At 34.7% G+C, this 19937-nt stretch overlaps 3 protein-coding genes across 3 annotated transcripts; 1 reads left to right on the top strand and 2 right to left on the bottom strand.

The window, feature by feature from the left end:
* Nucleotides 1–4974: 4974 nt before the first annotated feature.
* Nucleotides 4975–8045, bottom strand: LOC112764375 (glyceraldehyde-3-phosphate dehydrogenase B, chloroplastic). Its single transcript, XM_025809933.3, has 9 exons — nt 7417–8045; nt 7202–7315; nt 6946–7107; nt 6681–6848; nt 6438–6598; nt 6262–6323; nt 6127–6176; nt 5615–6021; nt 4975–5362 (listed from the first exon to the last, which is right to left on the bottom strand). Exons 1-9 carry the CDS (start codon nt 7513–7515, stop codon nt 5227–5229), a joined length of 1359 nt encoding a protein of 452 aa, XP_025665718.1. The 5' UTR covers nt 7516–8045; the 3' UTR covers nt 4975–5226.
* Nucleotides 8046–9202: 1157 nt separating this feature from the next.
* On the bottom strand, nt 9203–11935 carry LOC112764376 (uncharacterized). Its single transcript, XM_025809934.3, has 5 exons — nt 11534–11935; nt 10659–10791; nt 10277–10373; nt 10049–10135; nt 9203–9720 (listed from the first exon to the last, which is right to left on the bottom strand). The coding sequence occupies exons 1-5, from the start codon at nt 11571–11573 to the stop codon at nt 9586–9588; spliced, it is 492 nt and encodes a 163-aa protein (XP_025665719.1). The 5' UTR covers nt 11574–11935; the 3' UTR covers nt 9203–9585.
* A 2049-nt stretch (nt 11936–13984) lies between these two features.
* On the top strand, nt 13985–18968 carry LOC112765308 (MLO protein homolog 1). Its single transcript, XM_025811217.2, has 14 exons — nt 13985–14203; nt 14336–14393; nt 14475–14713; nt 14835–14951; nt 15078–15138; nt 15223–15308; nt 15387–15461; nt 15540–15628; nt 15742–15791; nt 15895–15935; nt 16069–16242; nt 16320–16355; nt 18229–18357; nt 18441–18968. The coding sequence occupies exons 1-14, from the start codon at nt 14072–14074 to the stop codon at nt 18837–18839; spliced, it is 1686 nt and encodes a 561-aa protein (XP_025667002.1). The 5' UTR covers nt 13985–14071; the 3' UTR covers nt 18840–18968.
* Nucleotides 18969–19937: the final 969 nt, after the last annotated feature.

Below are 19937 nucleotides of genomic sequence, written 5' to 3'. Positions count from 1 at the left end.
TTATCTTTTGTTATATATATATATATATATATATTAAGAAACGTGTTAGCAGAGTGGTAAGAGATGGGATTTTGAGTGGTAAGAGATGAGACCTTGCATGCAGGAGGTCCCTTGTTCGAGTGGAGATCCTTCAATAGTTCACGGCAGGCGGGTACATCCATGGACTCGCACGGGTCAACAGCGATTCAGGCACAAATTGCTCGATTTTCAACGAATTTGACCATCGTTGACCGGATCAACTGCATGTCCAGTTCACAACATCAACCGAACCGACCATGTGTTTTTTATTTTTTTATTTTTTACCTTGTCTGGCTCAGGTTGGATTGACCCGAAACCAAACCCGCAATAACCCAACCTAACCCGAGATTAACCCACTCTTTGGCTATTGTTTGGTTTGAAACTTCATCTTCTTCCCTTGTTCAACCGCTTGAAGATCCTCGTCGACATGTTCCCACGGTGACCTTCCGATCATGCCCATGGTATCCGTGACTGCCACCGCTTACCATTGTAAAAGGTAGCTGGGATGCAGAGCCTTGATCCTCTTCCCGTGTTGTGATGCCGCCGATGACGCCGTTGAGCAGGCGAAGTTTCCATGGTTCTACTCGTGGCATGGTATCAAACGCCACCATTGATGACTCCTAAGATTGCTGTGATACCACGCCTCAGCCCCATGGTCCTTGCGAAGGTCCTTGGATGTGCCTCTTCCTTTTTACTATTTGTTATGATTCCCAGTGGTTCGACACCTTGCGTTGTGAAGTTGCTTCCAAGAACAGAGTTATTAGTGTCAAGCTCAAGGTTGGGATTGTTGTTTTGGCCATTTTCTCTGGCTTCCATTTGATCATATCAGATGAGTGTCGTTCTGCTACTGGATTTTGATCTCTCGCACTTGATAGTTTCTCCTCATGATTTTGCGCTCGCGCCGAGCTTGCATATGCCGTTGTATTCCACTGATACATTTGGGGGGTCTCCTTCCATATCAGCTCGCGCAATTCTCTTGGCATGTTCCCATTTCAATTTATCTCCAATTTTCTTTCCGCCTCCATCGCAGCTGCCATGTGTGCCAGGTTGTTTCCTTCCCTTGGAACCCAACTGCGTCTGTTGTCCTCTATATCCTCCATCCAGTCCAACACATCTCTCAGAATTGGCTCGGCTTCTCCCCCTATGAATTTTTATTTCAAAGCTTGAATAGTAAGAAGGTCGTCTGATCCAATCCAAGGTTTCTGGCTAAAATAATTGCGCTTTTTACTGCAGTTGCTTCTGCTGTTAGGACTGAGCTTGCTGCAATTTTTCCCATGGTGACAATGAGGAAATGCATCTTTAATCTCAATCACACCTTTTAGCTAGGTTATTTTCGAAAATTCAATCCAAAAACCACCCCACAGCTGTGTATTGTACTATTAACTGTGTTTTCAGAGGTTTATACTGAGGTGCTGGTGTGCCTTTACTCTGATCATTGCCTGTTGTTCACTAGGTGCAAGTTGCCCGAGAGGGCTATCAAGGGCCATCACTCGTTCAGATTTCAGGCTGTATGGATGACTCATCCTCTTTTAGTAATGTTGTTCATACAACTTGGAATAAAAGAGCTCCGGATGTGGTCAAATATTTGTTGGAGGTTCAGAAAGATGTAACTAGCTTCAATAAAAAGGTTTTTGACAATATTTTTGTAAAGAAAAGGGAGTTGGAGAGGCTTTTGAATGATGTTCAGATTACTCTGGAGAGTCGGGAGGACCAACAACTTAGGATCAAAGAGCAAGTTTTGCATCTGGAACTGAATTTCCTCCTTCTTCAAGAAGAGCTGTTGTGGTACCAACAATCTAGAGAACAGTGGGTGAGATGTGTAGACAGAAATACAACATTTTTTCATTTGCAGATGGTTATCAGGCGAAAGAGAAACAAGATTCATGGGTTATTTTTGGAGGATGGGTCTCGGGCAACAGAGACTTTTGACTCTAAAAACGGCGGCAAATTCTTTCTTTCAAAAAGTCTTTTCTACAAAGGAGGATATTGACCTAGACGTCATGGAGCCTTTTTCCTGCCTGTCTTCTAGTACTGAGACTTGTCAAAAGCTAGTGGAACCAGTGATGTCTGAAAAGGGTAAAAAATCTGTGATGACCATGAGTTCGTTTAAATCCCCAGAGCCATATGGATTTCAAGCAATTTTCTACAAAGAGTTTTGGGACTCTCTTAGCAATGATGTGTGTGGGCTGGTCAAACGAGCTTTTAAGGGTGAGCCAATGAATGCGGCTATTTTTTATACTCATTGTTCTAATTCCTAAAGTGGAAGTTCCCTCTTCTTTACGGGAGTTTTGGCCTATTAGCTTATGTAATGTAATTTATAAAATTATTACAAAGGTTCTAGTTAACAGGTTCAGACCTTTTCTGTCGGAAATCATTGGTCCTTTGCAAGGTGGGTTCATTCCAGGAAGAGGAACCGCAGAGAATATTATCATTGCTCAGGAGATTATGCACTTCATGAGAAAAACCAAGTCTCGAAAAGGGACCTTGGCATTCAAGATTGACCTGGAAAAAACTTATGACAGGGTAGATTGATATTTTTTGGAAGCTATTTTGGTCCAATTTGGGTTTCCAAAGGCTACCATTAATCTTATATTAAATTGTGTGACTTCCTCTTTGCTGACAGTTTTGTAGAATGGAAACAGGCTCCAAAATTTCAATCCAAAGAGAGGGTTGAGGCAAGGAGATCCTATGTCTCCATATCTATTTGTACTCTGTATGAAAATGCTTGCCTGCTTTATCTCTCATAGAGTTTTTCAAGGTTCGTGAAACCTGGTTGCGGTTTCTAGAAACGGACTTGGACTCTCTCACTTGATGTTTACAGATGACCTCTTGCTTTTCTGTAAGGCATCGAAAGCTCAAATAATAGAGGTCATGCATTGCCTGGACTTGTTTTCTAGAGCGTCAGGTCTGAAGATAAATTTTCATAAGTCGAAGGCCTAGTGTTTCAAGAGGGTGTCGGAGAGGAGGAAAGAGGTTCTCTCAGGGGTCTCTGACATCCAGTTCTACAATGATTTAGGTAAATACCTGGAAATTAACATCGGCCATGCCAGAGTTTCCAAGAGGACGACTCAAGAGGTTATTGAAAAAATTTCGAGGAAGCTCTCCAGTTGAAAATGATGTCTGTTGAATAAGGCAAGGAGGCTTTGTCTTATCAAATCGGTTATGGCCTCCATCCCGATTTATGACATGCAAATTTTCCTTCTCCCGAAGTATCCATGTAATAAAATTGATTCTTTGATGAGACAGTTCTTGTGGAAAGGCCAAGCGACCGGGAAAGGGCTGTCTCTGGTCAGGTGGGAGGTCGCCATAAATCCTAAAAAGGCAAGAGAATTGGGTATTAAGGTCCATGCTAACATGGCACTTTTGGAAAAGCTGGTATGGGATTGTCTAAATAATAGTGAGAAGTTGTGGGTGCAGGTTCTGAAGCATAAATATCTCAAGAATTAGTCTGGTATGAGAAAAAATAGTAGAAATTTTTCATCGGCTACCTAGAAGAACATTGTTAGTGCCTATGAGCATCTTAAGGAAGGGTTTCATTGGAATGTTGGGGATATCCACAAATCAGTTTGGTATGATAAGTTGACTTCTTTTGGTAAGCTTTGCAACCTTGTTCCTTATGTGCATATTTTTTAATCAGATTTCATAGTGGCTGACTTGTGGAAAGGGGTATCATGGGAGGTTGATAGTCTTACCACGCTTATTTCGCATGAGATTAAGCAGTTTATTCGTGGTTTGAGATATCCTAATTTGACTGAGTTGGAGCCACAGTGGAAGTGGTGCCCTGCAGCAACAAAAAAGTATAGTGCAAGGGAGAGTTATAGATAGTTATTAGAGAAATCCTTGAATTGGAATGCCAATAGCAACTGGAACTGGTTGTGGAATACTAACATTTTGGAGAAGTTCAAATTCACTATGTGGCTTGGCTTACATGATGCTCTACCAACTGAGACATTTCGATTCGAGCGGCATTTAGCTTATTCAGATATATGTAAGAGATGTAATAAGGCACAGGAAACAATGGAGTATTGCCTTAGAGTCTGTGAACGATCAAAGGCAATTTGGCATATGTTGGATCCTAATATCCTCGACTTGACGGCTGGTACTGCTCTCGAAGAGTGGTTTCGGAAGGCCTTGGCTGACAATGAGGCGTCTTTTGGTGCAAGGCTTTGGTGGGTATGTAGACATAGGTGCAAGACATATTCAATGCTGACAACCCTTGGACAGACCACAAGGTTGTTGCCTTGGCCAAAATTATCGCCAAGGACTTACTTTACAGGAATTGAAACAATACCTTTAGGTCTCTTCAAAATTGCTTGTGTTGGGAACCACCGGCAAGCAACAGTTTTAAAGTTAATTGTGATGCAAACTTGTATCTGGATTCAAATTTAGCAGAGTTCGGGTGTATTATTAGAGATTTTAAGGGAGGTTGGATCTTGGGCTGCTCTGAAAGCATTCCTCCTTGGTCTATCATCAAATGTGAATTATTTGCTGCTTGGAGGGAGTTGGTTTTAGATTGGGATTGCGGTTTGAGAAATATTATATGTGAAACGGATTGTCTTGATATTCTGGCCATTATGCATGATCTTACAAGTGAATATTCATTGGAAGTAACAGATTTGGTTCAGGAGCTTTTATCTCGTTCTTGGCTTGTTCACGTTAAGTGGGTATCTCAAAAAGCAAATAGAACTACGAATTAGATGGTTAGATATGGTGCTAAAAGTAACTCTAATCATGTTATTTGGTTTGCGCCTTGTGTTGATCTTGAGCAAATTATGTGCTCGGATATAAGATAGTGTTTACTTTGTTTCTTTTCATGTTTAGACACCAAAAACTATGTTTCCTTCTTGACCAAAAACCGTTTTTTGGTTTTTTTTTTTTTTTTTTTTTTTTTTTTACCTTAAACGGAGGCTGCACAAGCCATTGAAATTCCAGTTGGAACTAAACAAGCTTAATCAATTCGAAGAATAATAAATAATATATCACCAATACAATATATCATCATGGTATTATGCATTGTTGTTGCGCAAAAAAAAAGGCATTATTCAACAGCAAATAGCATACACATTTAAATTTTAGAAGACATGCCCCAGACATGATCCTCACCTATTGTCGTCTGAACACGTTGTTCTTGTTCTCCCTCATAAATTAAATTAACACAAATTCAAAATAAATGGTCTGGTGGCAGCGATAATAACCAAAGCTGCTATTCTATTCAAAGACTTTGCATTCTTCATCAGCTGGGTTTGTCTCACAAAACTCTTCCAATGGGTCTCCACCTCCCTTTGCAGCAGCTACTCCGGGCCACTTGTTTGCCACCAAATGTGCCAAATCCACAACCCTTTGGCTGCAATCACCCCGTATTTTAACTATCAATAATCTGATCCTTTGTAACAATATTCACCATCTGTTCTAAAATATATATCACTGATAATTCAATGTACTAAATTTCTATAGTTGCCGATTTTAATTATATATGATAATTTCTATAGTACATGCTAATTCAATGTACTGCTACATGTGCATGTTCTATCTCAAGGATTCATTAAGTGAGAAAGCCAAAACAAAAGTAGCTGCTATATGTGGAGAGTGGCCTAACCTGTAACCCCATTCATTGTCATACCAAGCAACAACCTTAACCATATCATCTCCCATGACCATAGTGAGTGAAGAGTCAATAGTAGAAGAAACATCGGTGCAGCGGAAGTCTACGGACACAAGAGGAACATCACACACGTCCAATACACCCTTCAACGGCCCCTCAGCTGCCTTTCTGAAAGCTGCATTGACTTCTTCAGCCGTAACACCCTTCTTCTCAACATTGATAACAAGGTCAACTACTGAGACATTAGGGGTAGGCACTCGCAGCGCAATTCCATTGAGCTTTCCCTTCAGTTTTGGCAGCACTAAGGACACAGCCTTGGCTGCTCCGGTGCTTGTAGGAACAATGTTCAATGCTGCAGCTCTTGCTCTTCTTAAATCCCTGTGTGAAGCATCCAAAAGCCTCTGCACAAGCACAATTCAGTTACAAATTGGTAAAACAGCACTGAAGAGTAAACACTAGACTAGTTAAAGAGATAAACAAGAGCAAAATTGTAGCTGATTTTGTACCTGGTCTCCTGTGTAGGAGTGTGTAGTTGTCATGGTTCCTTTCACAATGCCTGGAAAATATAGAGCAAATCAAAGTAACTCTCTAAGTTCTCAAACATTAAGTAACATCATCATGTGTCGGAGGTTTTGACTTACCAAATTCTTCATCCAATATCTTCACAAACGGAGCAAGACAGTTTGTGGTGCAAGAAGCATTACTAAATTGAAGGAAAAAAAAAGAAAGAATTCAAAATCAACCACTTAGTTATACTAATGATAATTACTCATTTACTTTTACTTAGCTTAAAGAAGAGTGTTAATGTTTCAAGGACCTTATAATGTTGGCAACATCATGGCCGTAGTCTTGTTCGTTGACTCCGAGGACGTAGGTTGGAATATCAGCACCCTTAGCAGGAGCAGTGATGATGACTTTCTTGGCACCGGCTTGGATGTGTTTTCCAGCACCAGGCCCATCCACAAACACTCCAGTTCCCTGAATATCATCCAATCAAATCGAATCAAATCAAATCAAATCAAATCAAAGGAAGCACAGAATCCAAAAGGTCAAGACTTACCTCAATAACAATGTCAATTCCAAGCTCAGCCCAAGGAAGTTTAAGAGGATCCCTGTTTGAGACAACCTTAATGGGCTTACCGTCCACGGAAATGGTTTGGTCATCCACTATTTTCACATCTGCTTTGAAAGTTCCCAGCATAGAATCATATTTAAGCAAGTGCGACGCCTGCTTATGCAAATTAAATCACCATATGTTAATTACGTACGTACTAATTACTGTCATTCATTTCATCTGAAAATGGCATTGTAATGCGAATACTTACATTCTTGACACCACCGCTGTCATTCACAACAACCACATCAAGGGGTGAGTCCTTGCGACCGTGCCAGCAGCGCAAGAAGTTTCTACCGATGCGTCCAAAGCCATTGATAGCTACCTTCAACTTGGCCACTGTCTCTCCCCTCACAGGCCTTGATCCCGTCGTCTACTTTTAACTCACAATATTTAAAAAAAAAAAAAACGGAAAGAAAAAAAAATTGCTTAAATAAAAAGCTCAAATGGTTGATTAAGAAATGAACCTTGGGAGTGAGTTGAGAAGCCACAACATCAAAGAAGGAAGAATCTCTAGCATTAATGGCATGGGTAACACATGAACTTGATTTCAGCCCCGAGAACTCCATCACCTCAAGCCTCTGCTCATAATGAATCAAAGTGATGAATAAGAATAATAATTAAGATCGAACTACTTAATTATGCCACAGAATTTGGAAAGAGATGATGATATAGTAGTAACCTTGGAGGAGCATTGGGTTGGAAAAGAGTGAGAGGACTTGCATGGAAGCCTTGTGTTAGTGGGGATCTTCGTGGAAGCTAGAGCTGCGTAAGTAGCCATGGCTGCAACCAATGCAAATCAACTACTTCTTGTTCTTCTTGTCAAGCTGGGTATATAATATGAAAAATAAATAATTATGTTGCGTTTGGTCCTCTAGTTTTATTCTTTTACAGCTTTCTTTTGTTTGAAGTTGGTGTGTCAAAATAAAAATATGGTTGACGTTGATGGTGAGTAAACGGGAATGAGTGGTGAATAAGTTACCAAAAATCTGTAGGATAGGATAAGATCATGATTGGACAACATTTTTCTCCTTTTTTTTTTCCAGTAATTAGACTTTCATATTTTCAGCCACATGTAGCATATTCCTCACCGCTTACTAATTTCCCTTCGTTTGTGCTATATGTTTTTCTCTGTTTTTCTTCTTCTTTTATTTTTTAAGAGCAAGAAGAAAAATAAATGAACGACTACAAAAGCGTTTTGGATGCTTTTAAGCAACTTTATGGTTTTTCACACATCCTCCTCTATTGAATGCAATCATGAACCAATGGAGTTGCAAACATGAAACTTAAACTGTCGTTTGCTATTTTCACACCGATTTAATTGGTAATCCCGTTTAATTAATAGGAGATCGACGACCACAATTTTGGACGTGCACGGTAGATTGAGAAATTATGGTAAAATTAGAAGTAACAATAAGTAATGTGAATGTATTTTTTTTGGTGACTATAATGTGAATGTATTTAATTACTAATCTTAATTTTTTAAATTTTAAAATTTAAAATTAAATAATTAATTAAGAATTTGACTTTTAATTTTTAATTTATCTTCCTTTTTAAATTTATTATTCACATTATTTACCATCACCAATATTTTCTTATACTTTCTTTTAATTATATCATTAAAGAATTTGCCATCTTCACTAATTTTACGTTGAGATAATAACAAAAAGAGAAAAATTATCAAAATTTATTATTTTTGGTTATTACTTAACGATAACTCAATTCATTTACTCTAGTTTTTTTAGTCTTTTAAACATCAAAGATTAAGTGATGGTCAAAAAAATAAATTCTAATGGTAATCTAACATTCCTCTAATAAAAATACAAAAAGTAGATTAATAGGCTTATTTGTCTTTATTAATCCACTAGTATACACTAAAATGTTAGGGAAAAAAAGAAACTTTTTTGTACTGGTTGTTGCCTTAAAAGACAATGAGTAAAGAAAATCTATTAAATTTTAGCAGTAGAATCCATTTCATTTTATTTTGATAAGAAGGTAAAATGGCAGAAAATTGTCAATTTGTTATAAAATATAAATATTTGAAAAAGAAATGCTTGTTAATTATCTTCCTTTTTAATTGTGATTTCCGAAAGTAGGGGATTGGTAAATCAATAATTGCAGACACTCCATGTTTCGTTATCAATTCATACAAAATTTCCATTCGTATACTACTATATCATTATCATATTGCTAATTTTATGAAAGCTGCATGATTATCATAGCTATTTAAAGGTAGGCCATCCATGCATTCAGACTAGCTATAATCATCAATTGGATTGACTACACTAATTGCACCTTAGCTTGATTGTTGTAAGTTGTAACCAACTCTTTTACTTTCAAAATCTTGGAATTTGGATCAAATAATCTTTTAATATTGGAGCATCACTAGAAAACACAAAATAATTGCAGTATGGATACATGGGTAGCATTAGCATCCATTTCATGTTCGCTACAAAAGGGGCACAGAATTGACATCATCCAAACATGAATAATCCAAAGTATTTATTAATCACTGATTATGTAAACAACACAAACCAGAAACGGTAAACTATGAAAATTGACGCCTGTCATAGCAGCCTCTCATTAGGGTATGGTAATAGCTGATGATAGTAGCACAGAAGCAGCCAGCCACTTATAGGACTTGACTCACATTGTAACAACAGTGAATGAATTCAAACACTAACTAATAGTCATCCCACACACTAGACGCTGCCATGAAAAGAAATCTGCTTCGTTTATTAATACTAAAAAGGTATTACAAGAAATTCAAAATACATTTTGTAATTTGTACCAAGTGCTTTTAGTGAACAGAGTAATTGTCAATTTGTACCATGAGATCACAGCAACAGTCTCATGCAGCAGCTTCGAGTTCATCAGAGTTCACAGCCACTCCATTTGGGGTCTCTTCTGACCGTAGCTGAGAGGAAACATCATCTATGGCATCATTCAGTTGTGCAATCTTCTCAGCCAGTACTTTTCTTGTTTTCTGCAATGCAAAGTAAGGCAAAATTTTTGAGCTATTAAAGAAATACTTAGCACCAATAACGTCGACCAAGTTAACAATACATATGAACTTTTGCAACCCAACGTAGGACATAAACTGGACGGATAGGGGAAATCAGATTTCAGAATGACAAATTGACAATCATTATATGAATTTGGCAAATAAGTCTAAGATTGGTAAAATGCTTAAATCTAATAACGTGCATGCAAGGGAATTTGTGGGCGAAAAGGGACAAGTAAGATTCAGCATGGCAAGCATCCTTCATTAAGATATAGATGAAGGGCAATATGAAGAACAAGCAGTTTCTCACCTCTAAGGCTTTTTCTTCATCATATATGAATTTTGGCAGTTTTCTCATCAACTCCTTCCGGTCAGCTCCAGCCAGAGCTTTGCTGATCTGTATAAAGATAAAATTAAAATGGTAATAGCATTCAAGCAACAAAGCTAATCATGGTTAATGGCATATAAAATTGAAAAGAAATATTATGACGAATATCTGAATGCCTCCCAGCTCCCACACAACGCCAGTATCTATTACCTGAGGTGCATACACGCAGCCAAGGGTACCAACAAGTAATCCTCCCAAGAGAAAGCCACCGACAAAGATGCTAGCACCGCTGGGCCTTCCACCTTCACTGTAGTTCCAAACAAGTAGAACTCCAAATTAATTACATCTAATCATGTAGTACAAAATGCTGTAATCAAAAGTTTATTTTTTAATCCTGTTAGTTTCTTCCTCGTGTCAGTTATGTGTGCTGTGTGAATGCCACTCATTTATGATTATGATTTTGAGAGGCAATTTATATAAAAAGACCACCATGTACGGTTGTATTATCACGGATTTCGATTCATGCATTTTCACTTTGCAACAAATTCAATGTAGTCAGGCAGATAAACTGCAGAAATAGCCAAGAGAATACCTATATGCAGCTTGGATTGTGAGAGGCCTTCTTGCCGAAGACAGGTGCACTCCCCCACGACGATTGATATTCTGTGACAAGCTGGAATGTTTGATCTTGAACTGTGAGTAGTCCAACTTATTGATTGAAGATGCTAGCAAAATTGTTTGGAACAACAGATCAGTCACAAATCAAGATGTTCCCTCAGCTAAAAGAATCATTGCAGTAATTCTTGTTGTAGTAGAAGCTTTTGATAAAGTAGAAAACATGCCCTTTTCGGCAGAAAACAAAATACAGAATGAGAGTGAAAAATGGGCAATGCCAACCACCATTGCACGAAACAAAGACGCACCAAATCTTTATCATACCCTCCCCCCCCCCCCCCCCCCTTTCCCCCTTTTAACCCCAACATACGAAGAAGAAGAAGATCTTGATGAATGGCAAAGAAAGGCTCATAAACACAAGAAAGCAACATGAATCGGTGGTCTTGAAACTCGTTACATTTATATCAATGTGACATACTGAAATCCAACTAATTATTACTACACACCAAGAAAACCTATAACTGTGGTATGAACACAACACTGCACAACACAAGAAAGCCTCTCGATTATGCAATTTTTGAAGCTAAACACGGAATCAATAATAGTAAAAGAATAACTTGAATTTTATCAAGATCAAGCATATATTTGGTAATTCTACTGAGATCACTGTTCATATAAGACTCAGACACATCCATGGTTGACTAAATCAGAGGAATGCACCTCAATTTTGATACTTGCATCTTCTAAAACGAATCCGGAGAAAATAAAAAGGAAAATCTTGCAAAATGAATTAAGGATATAATAAGAGATGAGTAGAAAGCAGGAATCTTGAAAAGGAAAAAGAAGGGTTACCGGAGTGAGTTAGGATGAAAGAAGTGGAAACTGCTGCCATGGTTGAGTTAAGTTCAGCTGGAGAGAGAGAGAGAGAGAGAGAGAGAGAGAGAGAGAGAGAGAGAGAGAGAGAGAGAGAGGTTGGGAAACTGAGAAAGTGCGAAAAGTGTTTGCGATATTTTTGAAGAGAGAAGAGTGAAGTGAAAAAAATGAGTGTATATATATGTCGATAATATCTAAGAGAGAGAGAAAGAAAGAACGAAAAGAAACGATAACTGTATATAACCAGCTGCAGTTACCCCCCTCTTTTTTTCCCCCAAAAACACACAGACACACACACACAGTCGTCTTTGGATATGTACACACCTCTTTCTCTTCCCAGCCTATTTCTTCCCTTTTTTTTTCCCATTTAAATGGTCCAAGACTCCGAGTTGATTAAACAAACACAAACTTTTTTAGACCACTAATCAATTTTGGTAAAAAGTTGACTAATCTTTTGTTCAATTTTTGCATCTATGTATTAACATAAATAAATCAATTAGTATACTTTATACTTGTATTTATAGAATCAATAAAATACTAGCTACATGGCTACCTACTACCTAGTGGAGCTCTTAAACAAAATACTTCACCTATTTAATTTTCTTTATATTCTTATTTAACGGTTACTTTTTTAATTAGTTTTTTTTTTTGGTCATGACTTTTTTAATTAGTTGACAACTAATATTTTTATTAGTAAATGATTACATACATAGAAATATTAGTTAAGCAATTAATCATTAAATTTTAATTAGAGTAAACATTTAAATTAATCTTAATAAAATTTTGAGGATTACTTATTATTTCAAAAAGTGATTACTCTTTTTAATTATCAGATGATAAAGTTATTATTTTCTTGGGCCGTGGCCCTCTCTAGTGTCTAATAGATGGCCCAAAGTGTTTGTATCCTGTTCCCAAGGAGATGGATTTGGGCATATCATAGTTGGGCCCATCATGATGCCAGGTCCAAGTGAAATCCCAACGGAAAAGACCATTTCATGAACATTGACTATGGCTGAAACAGTCAACTCGGAAAAAAGCAGAACGCACGTCAACCATAAAAATGATGTTAGTTTGTGCACCCAAAAGAATTAAAAAATTTTGATGGTACTTGTCTTAATTCGTTGAATCGGTCAAATCGAAGAAAACAATTTTTTCAGTGCGACATTATTCATTCTAGCAACTAATCAGGAGTTAAACTTCAAAATGGTTTGTAACTTTGTGTGTACACTAAAATTATCCTGAAATTTCAATTGCATCAATTATGTCTCTAAAATTAAGAAAAGTACATCATATTAGTCTCAAACTCATTTTTTATTAATGACGTGATGACATGGCTTAATGATGTGGATTGTAAGTGACACATGTCACTCTATAATTTGGCCACATGTAATGATATGATGATGTGGTGACCAGTAACACGTAGTATGCTGATGTGGATAGTTGTACCACATGTCACAATGTTATTTGACCACGTGTCTGTTTGTGTTACGTGTCGCAACAGTATTCGTCTACGTATCGTCCATTAAGCGACTTATTAAGCGACTTATTTTAGTCTTTGAAATTGAATATTGTACACTAAACTAGTCTCTTCACCAATTTTTTATCATTTTTTTTAATTTAAAATTTTCAATATCTTGAACTATTAATTTTATTTCTATTTTTTCATATGTTAATTAAATAAAAGTGTTTTTATAAAATATTTTTTTTCTTACAAATATTCTATCCTCTATCATGTTCCTTAATAAAAAGTATATTTTAAGATTATAAAATAAAAATTTTTTATTAAAAATATAAAAAAAATTTAAATTTTTAATATATTTATTAAATAAAAACATTTAAAATTTTACACTAGTGATAAATTTATTATGTACCTCAAAAATATATGTTAGTTAAACCCTTTATTTATTAGATAATACGTGATGGTATATTCAAGAATAAGTCACACCATACTCAAAAAAGAATAAAATTTTCGCGATTTCTTCTATGAGACCATCTCCAGCTTATGATATAGTTGTTAGGTACAAGTATAATAGTTCTTAGTTAGATATTTTTGTAATAAAGTTAATATAAGTTTTAAGTAGTTTCCAATATACAAACTCACAATTCACACACACAGAGACAATCGAGTAACAAGAAATCATGAAAAAACAGTCCAAAGGACACGTTCCACTTTCTACTAAATGATTAATTAAATAATTGGGGTAACAATACAAAGCTTTGCTAATTTGCTTGTTCAGCTACGATAAGAGCATATATAAATCGTAAAATTCCAAAGGCCGGCTAAAACTGGAACAATGTTATTATTATTATTATTATTATTATTATTATATAATGTTAGTTTTGTTATATATTATTATAAATAAGGTGAGTGGTTCCCGCCAGAGTGATAACCAATACTACGGTCTCAGCAGATAAAACTCAGAAGCATATGACAAAAACATTATTCTATGATTTATGTATAACTAGAGATATTGCATTGGTGAATAATCTCTTTCTGGCAAAACTAACTAGGCAACAATGGCTGGAGGAGAGGGAGGAGCAGGAGAAAGATCTCTTCAGGAAACACCCACTTGGGCAGTGGCTGTGGTGTGCAGTGTCTTTGTCATCCTCTCTGTCTTAATTGAACATGGAATCCATTCTCTTGGAAAGGTAATGCCTTAAACCACTTCTTCCAAAAATTTTAATTGATAGGAGAAAACGGTTATATCTTTAATACTTATGTTGTGCGATCAATTAACTAGTAGTGATTTTCTAACAACATAGTATATATATACATGATAGTGGTTTCAGAAAAAGCAAAAGAAGGCAATGAATGAAGCCTTGGAGAAGATCAAATCAGGTAATTAATTAAGTCATAAGCTTATGTGTAATATATGTACATATAGTGGAGTGAGTCCAAAATGATTTGAATTTGTTGCAGAATTAATGCTGTTAGGATTCTTATCGCTTCTACTTACATTTGGAACAAATTATATAAAGAAAATATGCATCCCTCACAGTATTGGGGACACCATGCTTCCATGCAAGAAGGTGGTTTCACATGGTGGTGATGGTAGGAGACGCTTGCTTTCTTTTGAGACGGAGGACGACAATGATGTGTTGTCATGGCGTCGCATTCTAGCAACTTCTATCTCCGGCGACGACTATTGCTCAACCAAAGTCAGGGACAATCAACTTTCAAATTATAACTTACAATTATATCAGAATAAAAAATACTACAAAAATTAGTCACCATATATTATATATGAGAAATTAAATTCCTATTTTGTTGGCAAGGCAGGGTAAAGTGCCACTGATATCTGCTTCAGGGTTGCACCAGTTGCATATATTTGTATTCGTCCTCGCTGTTTCTCACATTTTCTACAGCGTCATGACTATGGTCCTATCTCAAGCAAAAGTAAGTTTAATAAATAAACTTACATACATCATCAAATTTTGTTATTTAATCGCTCTATATAGTTAATCAATTATGAATTGATGTTTGTGGTTCTTGGTTGGCTTATTATATGAACTTTCTTAACAGATGAAGAAATGGAAGTCTTGGGAAGCAGAGACATCCTCCTTGGAGTATCAATTTTCAAATGGTAATTTTATCAGATGATAGTCGTATATATGCTTATTAATCTTATTACTATTATTATATACTAATAATATTGGTCTCGTGTTAGATCCTGCAAGATTCAGGTTAGCACATCAAACATCATTTGTTAAGCAACATTCAGGGTGGTCTAGGATGCCCGGAATTCGATGGATTGTGAGTTCTACTTCCATCAATTCTTTCAATCACTACAAATAATAATAAGAAACTCAAAATATGCATACAATAATGTAGGTGGCGTTCTTCAGGCAATTCTTTGCATCTGTGACCAAAGTTGATTACATGACTATGCGACATGGATTTATAAATGTATGTGCTAAGTAATTATTGCAAGCTTATTATGGTTGAGTTCTATTTGATATCTGAGTTCATTATAATTAATAACAGGCACATCTTGGTCCCAATAGCAAATTCAACTTCCATAAGTATATCAAAAGATCTATGGAGGACGATTTTAAAGTGGTTGTTGGTATCAGGTAGATTGTTATACATATATGTATGTGTGTGTGTGTGTCTGTGTGTGTGATGTGTCATCTTAGCTTCTTGTTAATGTTAATAATTTTGATGTTAATGTTTTCTTGTTTTGCAGTATGCCACTTTGGGTTTCTGCTATCATCTTTCTGCTTTTAAACGTTTATAGTAATATTCTTGCTCTCTTTCAAACACACTCATAAGCATATTACTTCCCATATTGGAGGCTTACTTAATTAACGTTAATTAATTAATTACTGTATTCTTGCAGAATGGAACACGCTCACCTGGCTCTCATTCATCCCATTAGTGGTAATTAGCAATTGTGATCGTGAAACTGAAACCATTACTACTATTAATAACTTGTTAATGTGTATATATATATATATATATATATATATATATATATATATAAAATATTGGTGCATGCAATTGCAATTTGCAGATACTTTTATTGGTTGGTACGAAGCTTGAGCTAATAATAATGGAAATGGCGCAAGAAATCCAAGATAGAACCACAATTGTAAGAGGGGTGCCAGTGGTGGAGCCAAATAACAAGTATTTCTGGTTCAATCGCCCCCAGTGGATCCTATTCTTGATACACTTCACCTTATTCCAGGTGTGTGTGAGTGTGACATGCTTATTTTGCAGTCCATTCAAATTATTATAATCATATATTTTTTCGTTTTCGTGCAGAATGCCTTTCAAATAGCCCTTTTCCTCTGGACAGTGGTAAGTACTAATTATACATTATCTTCTTGCATGATTAAACCCTCTCTGATATTACTCGTCAAGTTGAAGTTGAATTAAATATAGAGAAAGTTTAGACGCAGCACTTTTATTAAAATTTGGCTAACATTTAACCAGCAAAAAAAAAAGTGAATAATTTTATACTATTAGATATAATTTCACACCATTAAAAATACTAATGATGATTAATTCATAGTTACAAATTGCAAAACCTATTGGCCCTAGCACTCCTCTTAAATATATTTTGGGCAATAGGGTATGCTTCATAAATTAAGAACACAGAATGTAGATACATATAAAAAAAACTCTATAACTCAAGTCAATATGAGTGAATATTTTAATATATTTTGGTAGGGTTGGTTGAAAGTGATTTGTAATTCTAACCAAATTCTATATATAGACTTTATGCAAGTAAATCGACTTCATTGATATCGATTTATCAATGATCTTCAACGGCTGTAAATCGATGATTTAGTAGGATGGTAAATCAAAACCATTTATTTCGATTTACTAGGAGAATAATTCGAAACCCATTGATTCGATTTACCATCAGCTTTTCAACTCAACGTTTAAACCCTACTAAATCAAAGCTATCTAACTCGATTTTTCCTGAACCTACTAAATCGAATCATGTTAATTCGAATTATATTTAGAAGTTCAAAATCGAATATAGTAAATTCGATTTATGAACATGTTTTACCCATTGCGAAGTTTTTTATAAGTGATTTGTAGTAAGAATAGCCGATTTCAGTTTGTAAACGGGAGTTTGCATAGAATTGATTTTTCAAACTTGATTTTGATAAAAAGTAAGTTTGTGTTAAAGTGATTTATGTTTGGTAATCTTTATATCAAAATGGATTCTAATCAAGTAAATATTGTTTGGATTACACTATTTAAAATTACTTCTAGATAAAAAATTACTAAAATAGACATCAACTTAAATAAATTTTTTAATTATTCTATTATTTTAATTTAGATATTTAAATAGATATTATTAATTAAATTTATAATAAAAGTAATATTTACTTACTAAAATAAAAATAATATATAAAAATTGACAAAATATATTTTTATATCAAAAATAAAAATAATATATAAAAAATATATCAAAATATATTTTATTATATTATATTACTTATAAATTTTTAGTATTTTTGGTACTCTTTTATTTAATATTATTTTAAACTATAAATTTTAATTATTTATAATTTTATTCTTAGTTATAATTAATATTTTATTTACTTTATTCTTTTTAATGGAATTAATAATTTATATTATAACAAAATTATAATAATAAATTAATATACAAGAATTATATTTACAAATTTTAACAGTCAAACAAAAAATAAATTTTTTTATACAAACTCAAAAGTAAAAATTTAATAAAAAATATAATTATATATTTAAAATATTTAAATACTAAAAAGATTACAAGCAGGAAAATAAAGGGTAGAATCGATAAAAAAAAATTCAATGCTAACGTGATTTTCTAAATGCAGAAGCTATAATTTCTAGTTTTTTGTAAACGTACGTTTAAGAAGTAAAATCACTTCTGGATTCAGTATTTCAAAGAGTTGCCAAACATAAAAATGGGACGTTCAAAACACTCAAACAAACTTCTCTCTTCTTCATCAACGTGAACTCCAAACACACCCATAATTAGTTTGTTAAGAGTCACAAATGAATGGTCATACGAGAATAATATTTTCATGAGTAACTGGTCGTTTTTTACATGAGGTTATCTTCTGTTACAATCGAATTATAATCACCGGATCACCTTATATTATATTTTTGGCTTCCTAATGCTGCTACTTTATAATAATGGTAATTTTTTTGTTCTTCACTATATATGCAGTATGAGTTTAAGATCAAGTCTTGCTTCCATGAAAACTTGAAACTAATACTGATAAGGGTCATCCTTGGGGTATTCTTACAATTCATATGCAGTTATATTACATTCCCCCTCTATGCCCTAATAACCCAGGTATATACTATTTACAACTTTTCTGTCTTGTCTCTGTAGCGCTAGCTAGTTGAATGAAAGCAAACATGTTCATTTTCTTGCAGATGGGATCACACATGAAGAAAGCAATATTTGAGGAGCAAACAGCAAAGGCCATTAAGAAATGGCAAAAGACAGCAAAGAACAGAACAAAGTTAAGGAAAGCAGGGATGGATAATGTTAGTAACTCAGGTTACATGAGTGGAGAAACAACACCAAGCCAAGGAACATCACCAATTCATTTGCTTCACAAGTACAAGCCTAGTAGCAACCACACAGATACTGAGAGTGTTCTCTATTCTCCACGTTCATACCCTTCTGATACTGAGTTATCTGAGACTGAATTAGCATATACTCATCATCATCATATTCAACTCAATGAGATTACAACATCACATGGACATGGACCACCAAATAACAGACAGGAAACTCATAATGTTGATTTTTCTTTTGACAAGCCTTAAATTTGAACCACTTGTGCGTGCATATGCCAATGGCACCCTAATTAATTAACCCTTCATGATATTAGACAAATTTGTGTTCGAAGTCGCATATATAGCAACAGAAACTAGAAAAGATTTGTGACCTGTCTACATTTTTGCTAAGGTTATGTACTTGATTTTATTTTTGAAACAGAAATATAGAAATAGAAAGATAGACAGGAATATTTTTCTATCTCAACGTATAAAGTTATAAAATTTTTGTATCTTGAAAACAGAAAAGATGTTGTATTCGGTGTGCTTGTAAAAAGGAATATAATAATTAAGAAGCTATGGCTTGGTATTAAAATAAAAAGTTAGGCCAAATAAAAAAATCAGGAACCAACCAATTCTTTTTAGTCAATAATTTCCTAATAATTTTTTCTCTTGAAGTTTCTCTTTCCATTTTCTTGATCTTTATTCATCTTGCCATTGATAGTTTTTTAATAAAAATGTTTCATTAATATTTGAATCCATTGCTATTTTTTCATGTCAACACAACATATTAATTTATCAAAAATCTTATTCGTACACCAAAATTAATCACTAAAATCAACCACTAATGTATTTGTATATATATACATGTGTGATTTAATTTATTTTTAATGTATATTTATATTTCAACATGTATTTTATAAATATATTATAAATGACTAAAATTCAATCTATTGAGTTTGAAGAACTAACAACATATTATAAATGATGACTAAACATTATTATTGGATTAAAAATAAATTATATGTGTGATTAGTTTGCTTAAGTGTGCAGAAAATTAATATAAAATAAACTGTCCCAACAACTAGCTTCTGACCCAATAACATACAACCAAAGTCCAACATTAGTTTAGATCCAATAAACACTCGTATCATTATATTTGATCCAAAGAAAGAGTGGCTAATCTACAAAGAAGAAGGAAAGAAAGAATCTGGCCCAAAGACAAACACAAGTCCAACTAGGCGATCCAAGTCCATTCATTCAAATTGGTTGCAAACTAAAGAATGAAACTACATTTTCATTTGAACTAAACCATAAAGCCACCGAACTAAAGTCTCTCTTCTTTCTCTTCTCTCTTTTTCATCACCC

Source organism: Arachis hypogaea, chromosome 17, assembly GCF_003086295.3.
Source record: "Arachis hypogaea cultivar Tifrunner chromosome 17, arahy.Tifrunner.gnm2.J5K5, whole genome shotgun sequence".
NCBI lineage: Eukaryota > Viridiplantae > Streptophyta > Magnoliopsida > Fabales > Fabaceae > Arachis > Arachis hypogaea.
This window is presented reverse-complemented; position numbering and strand designations above follow the sequence as displayed.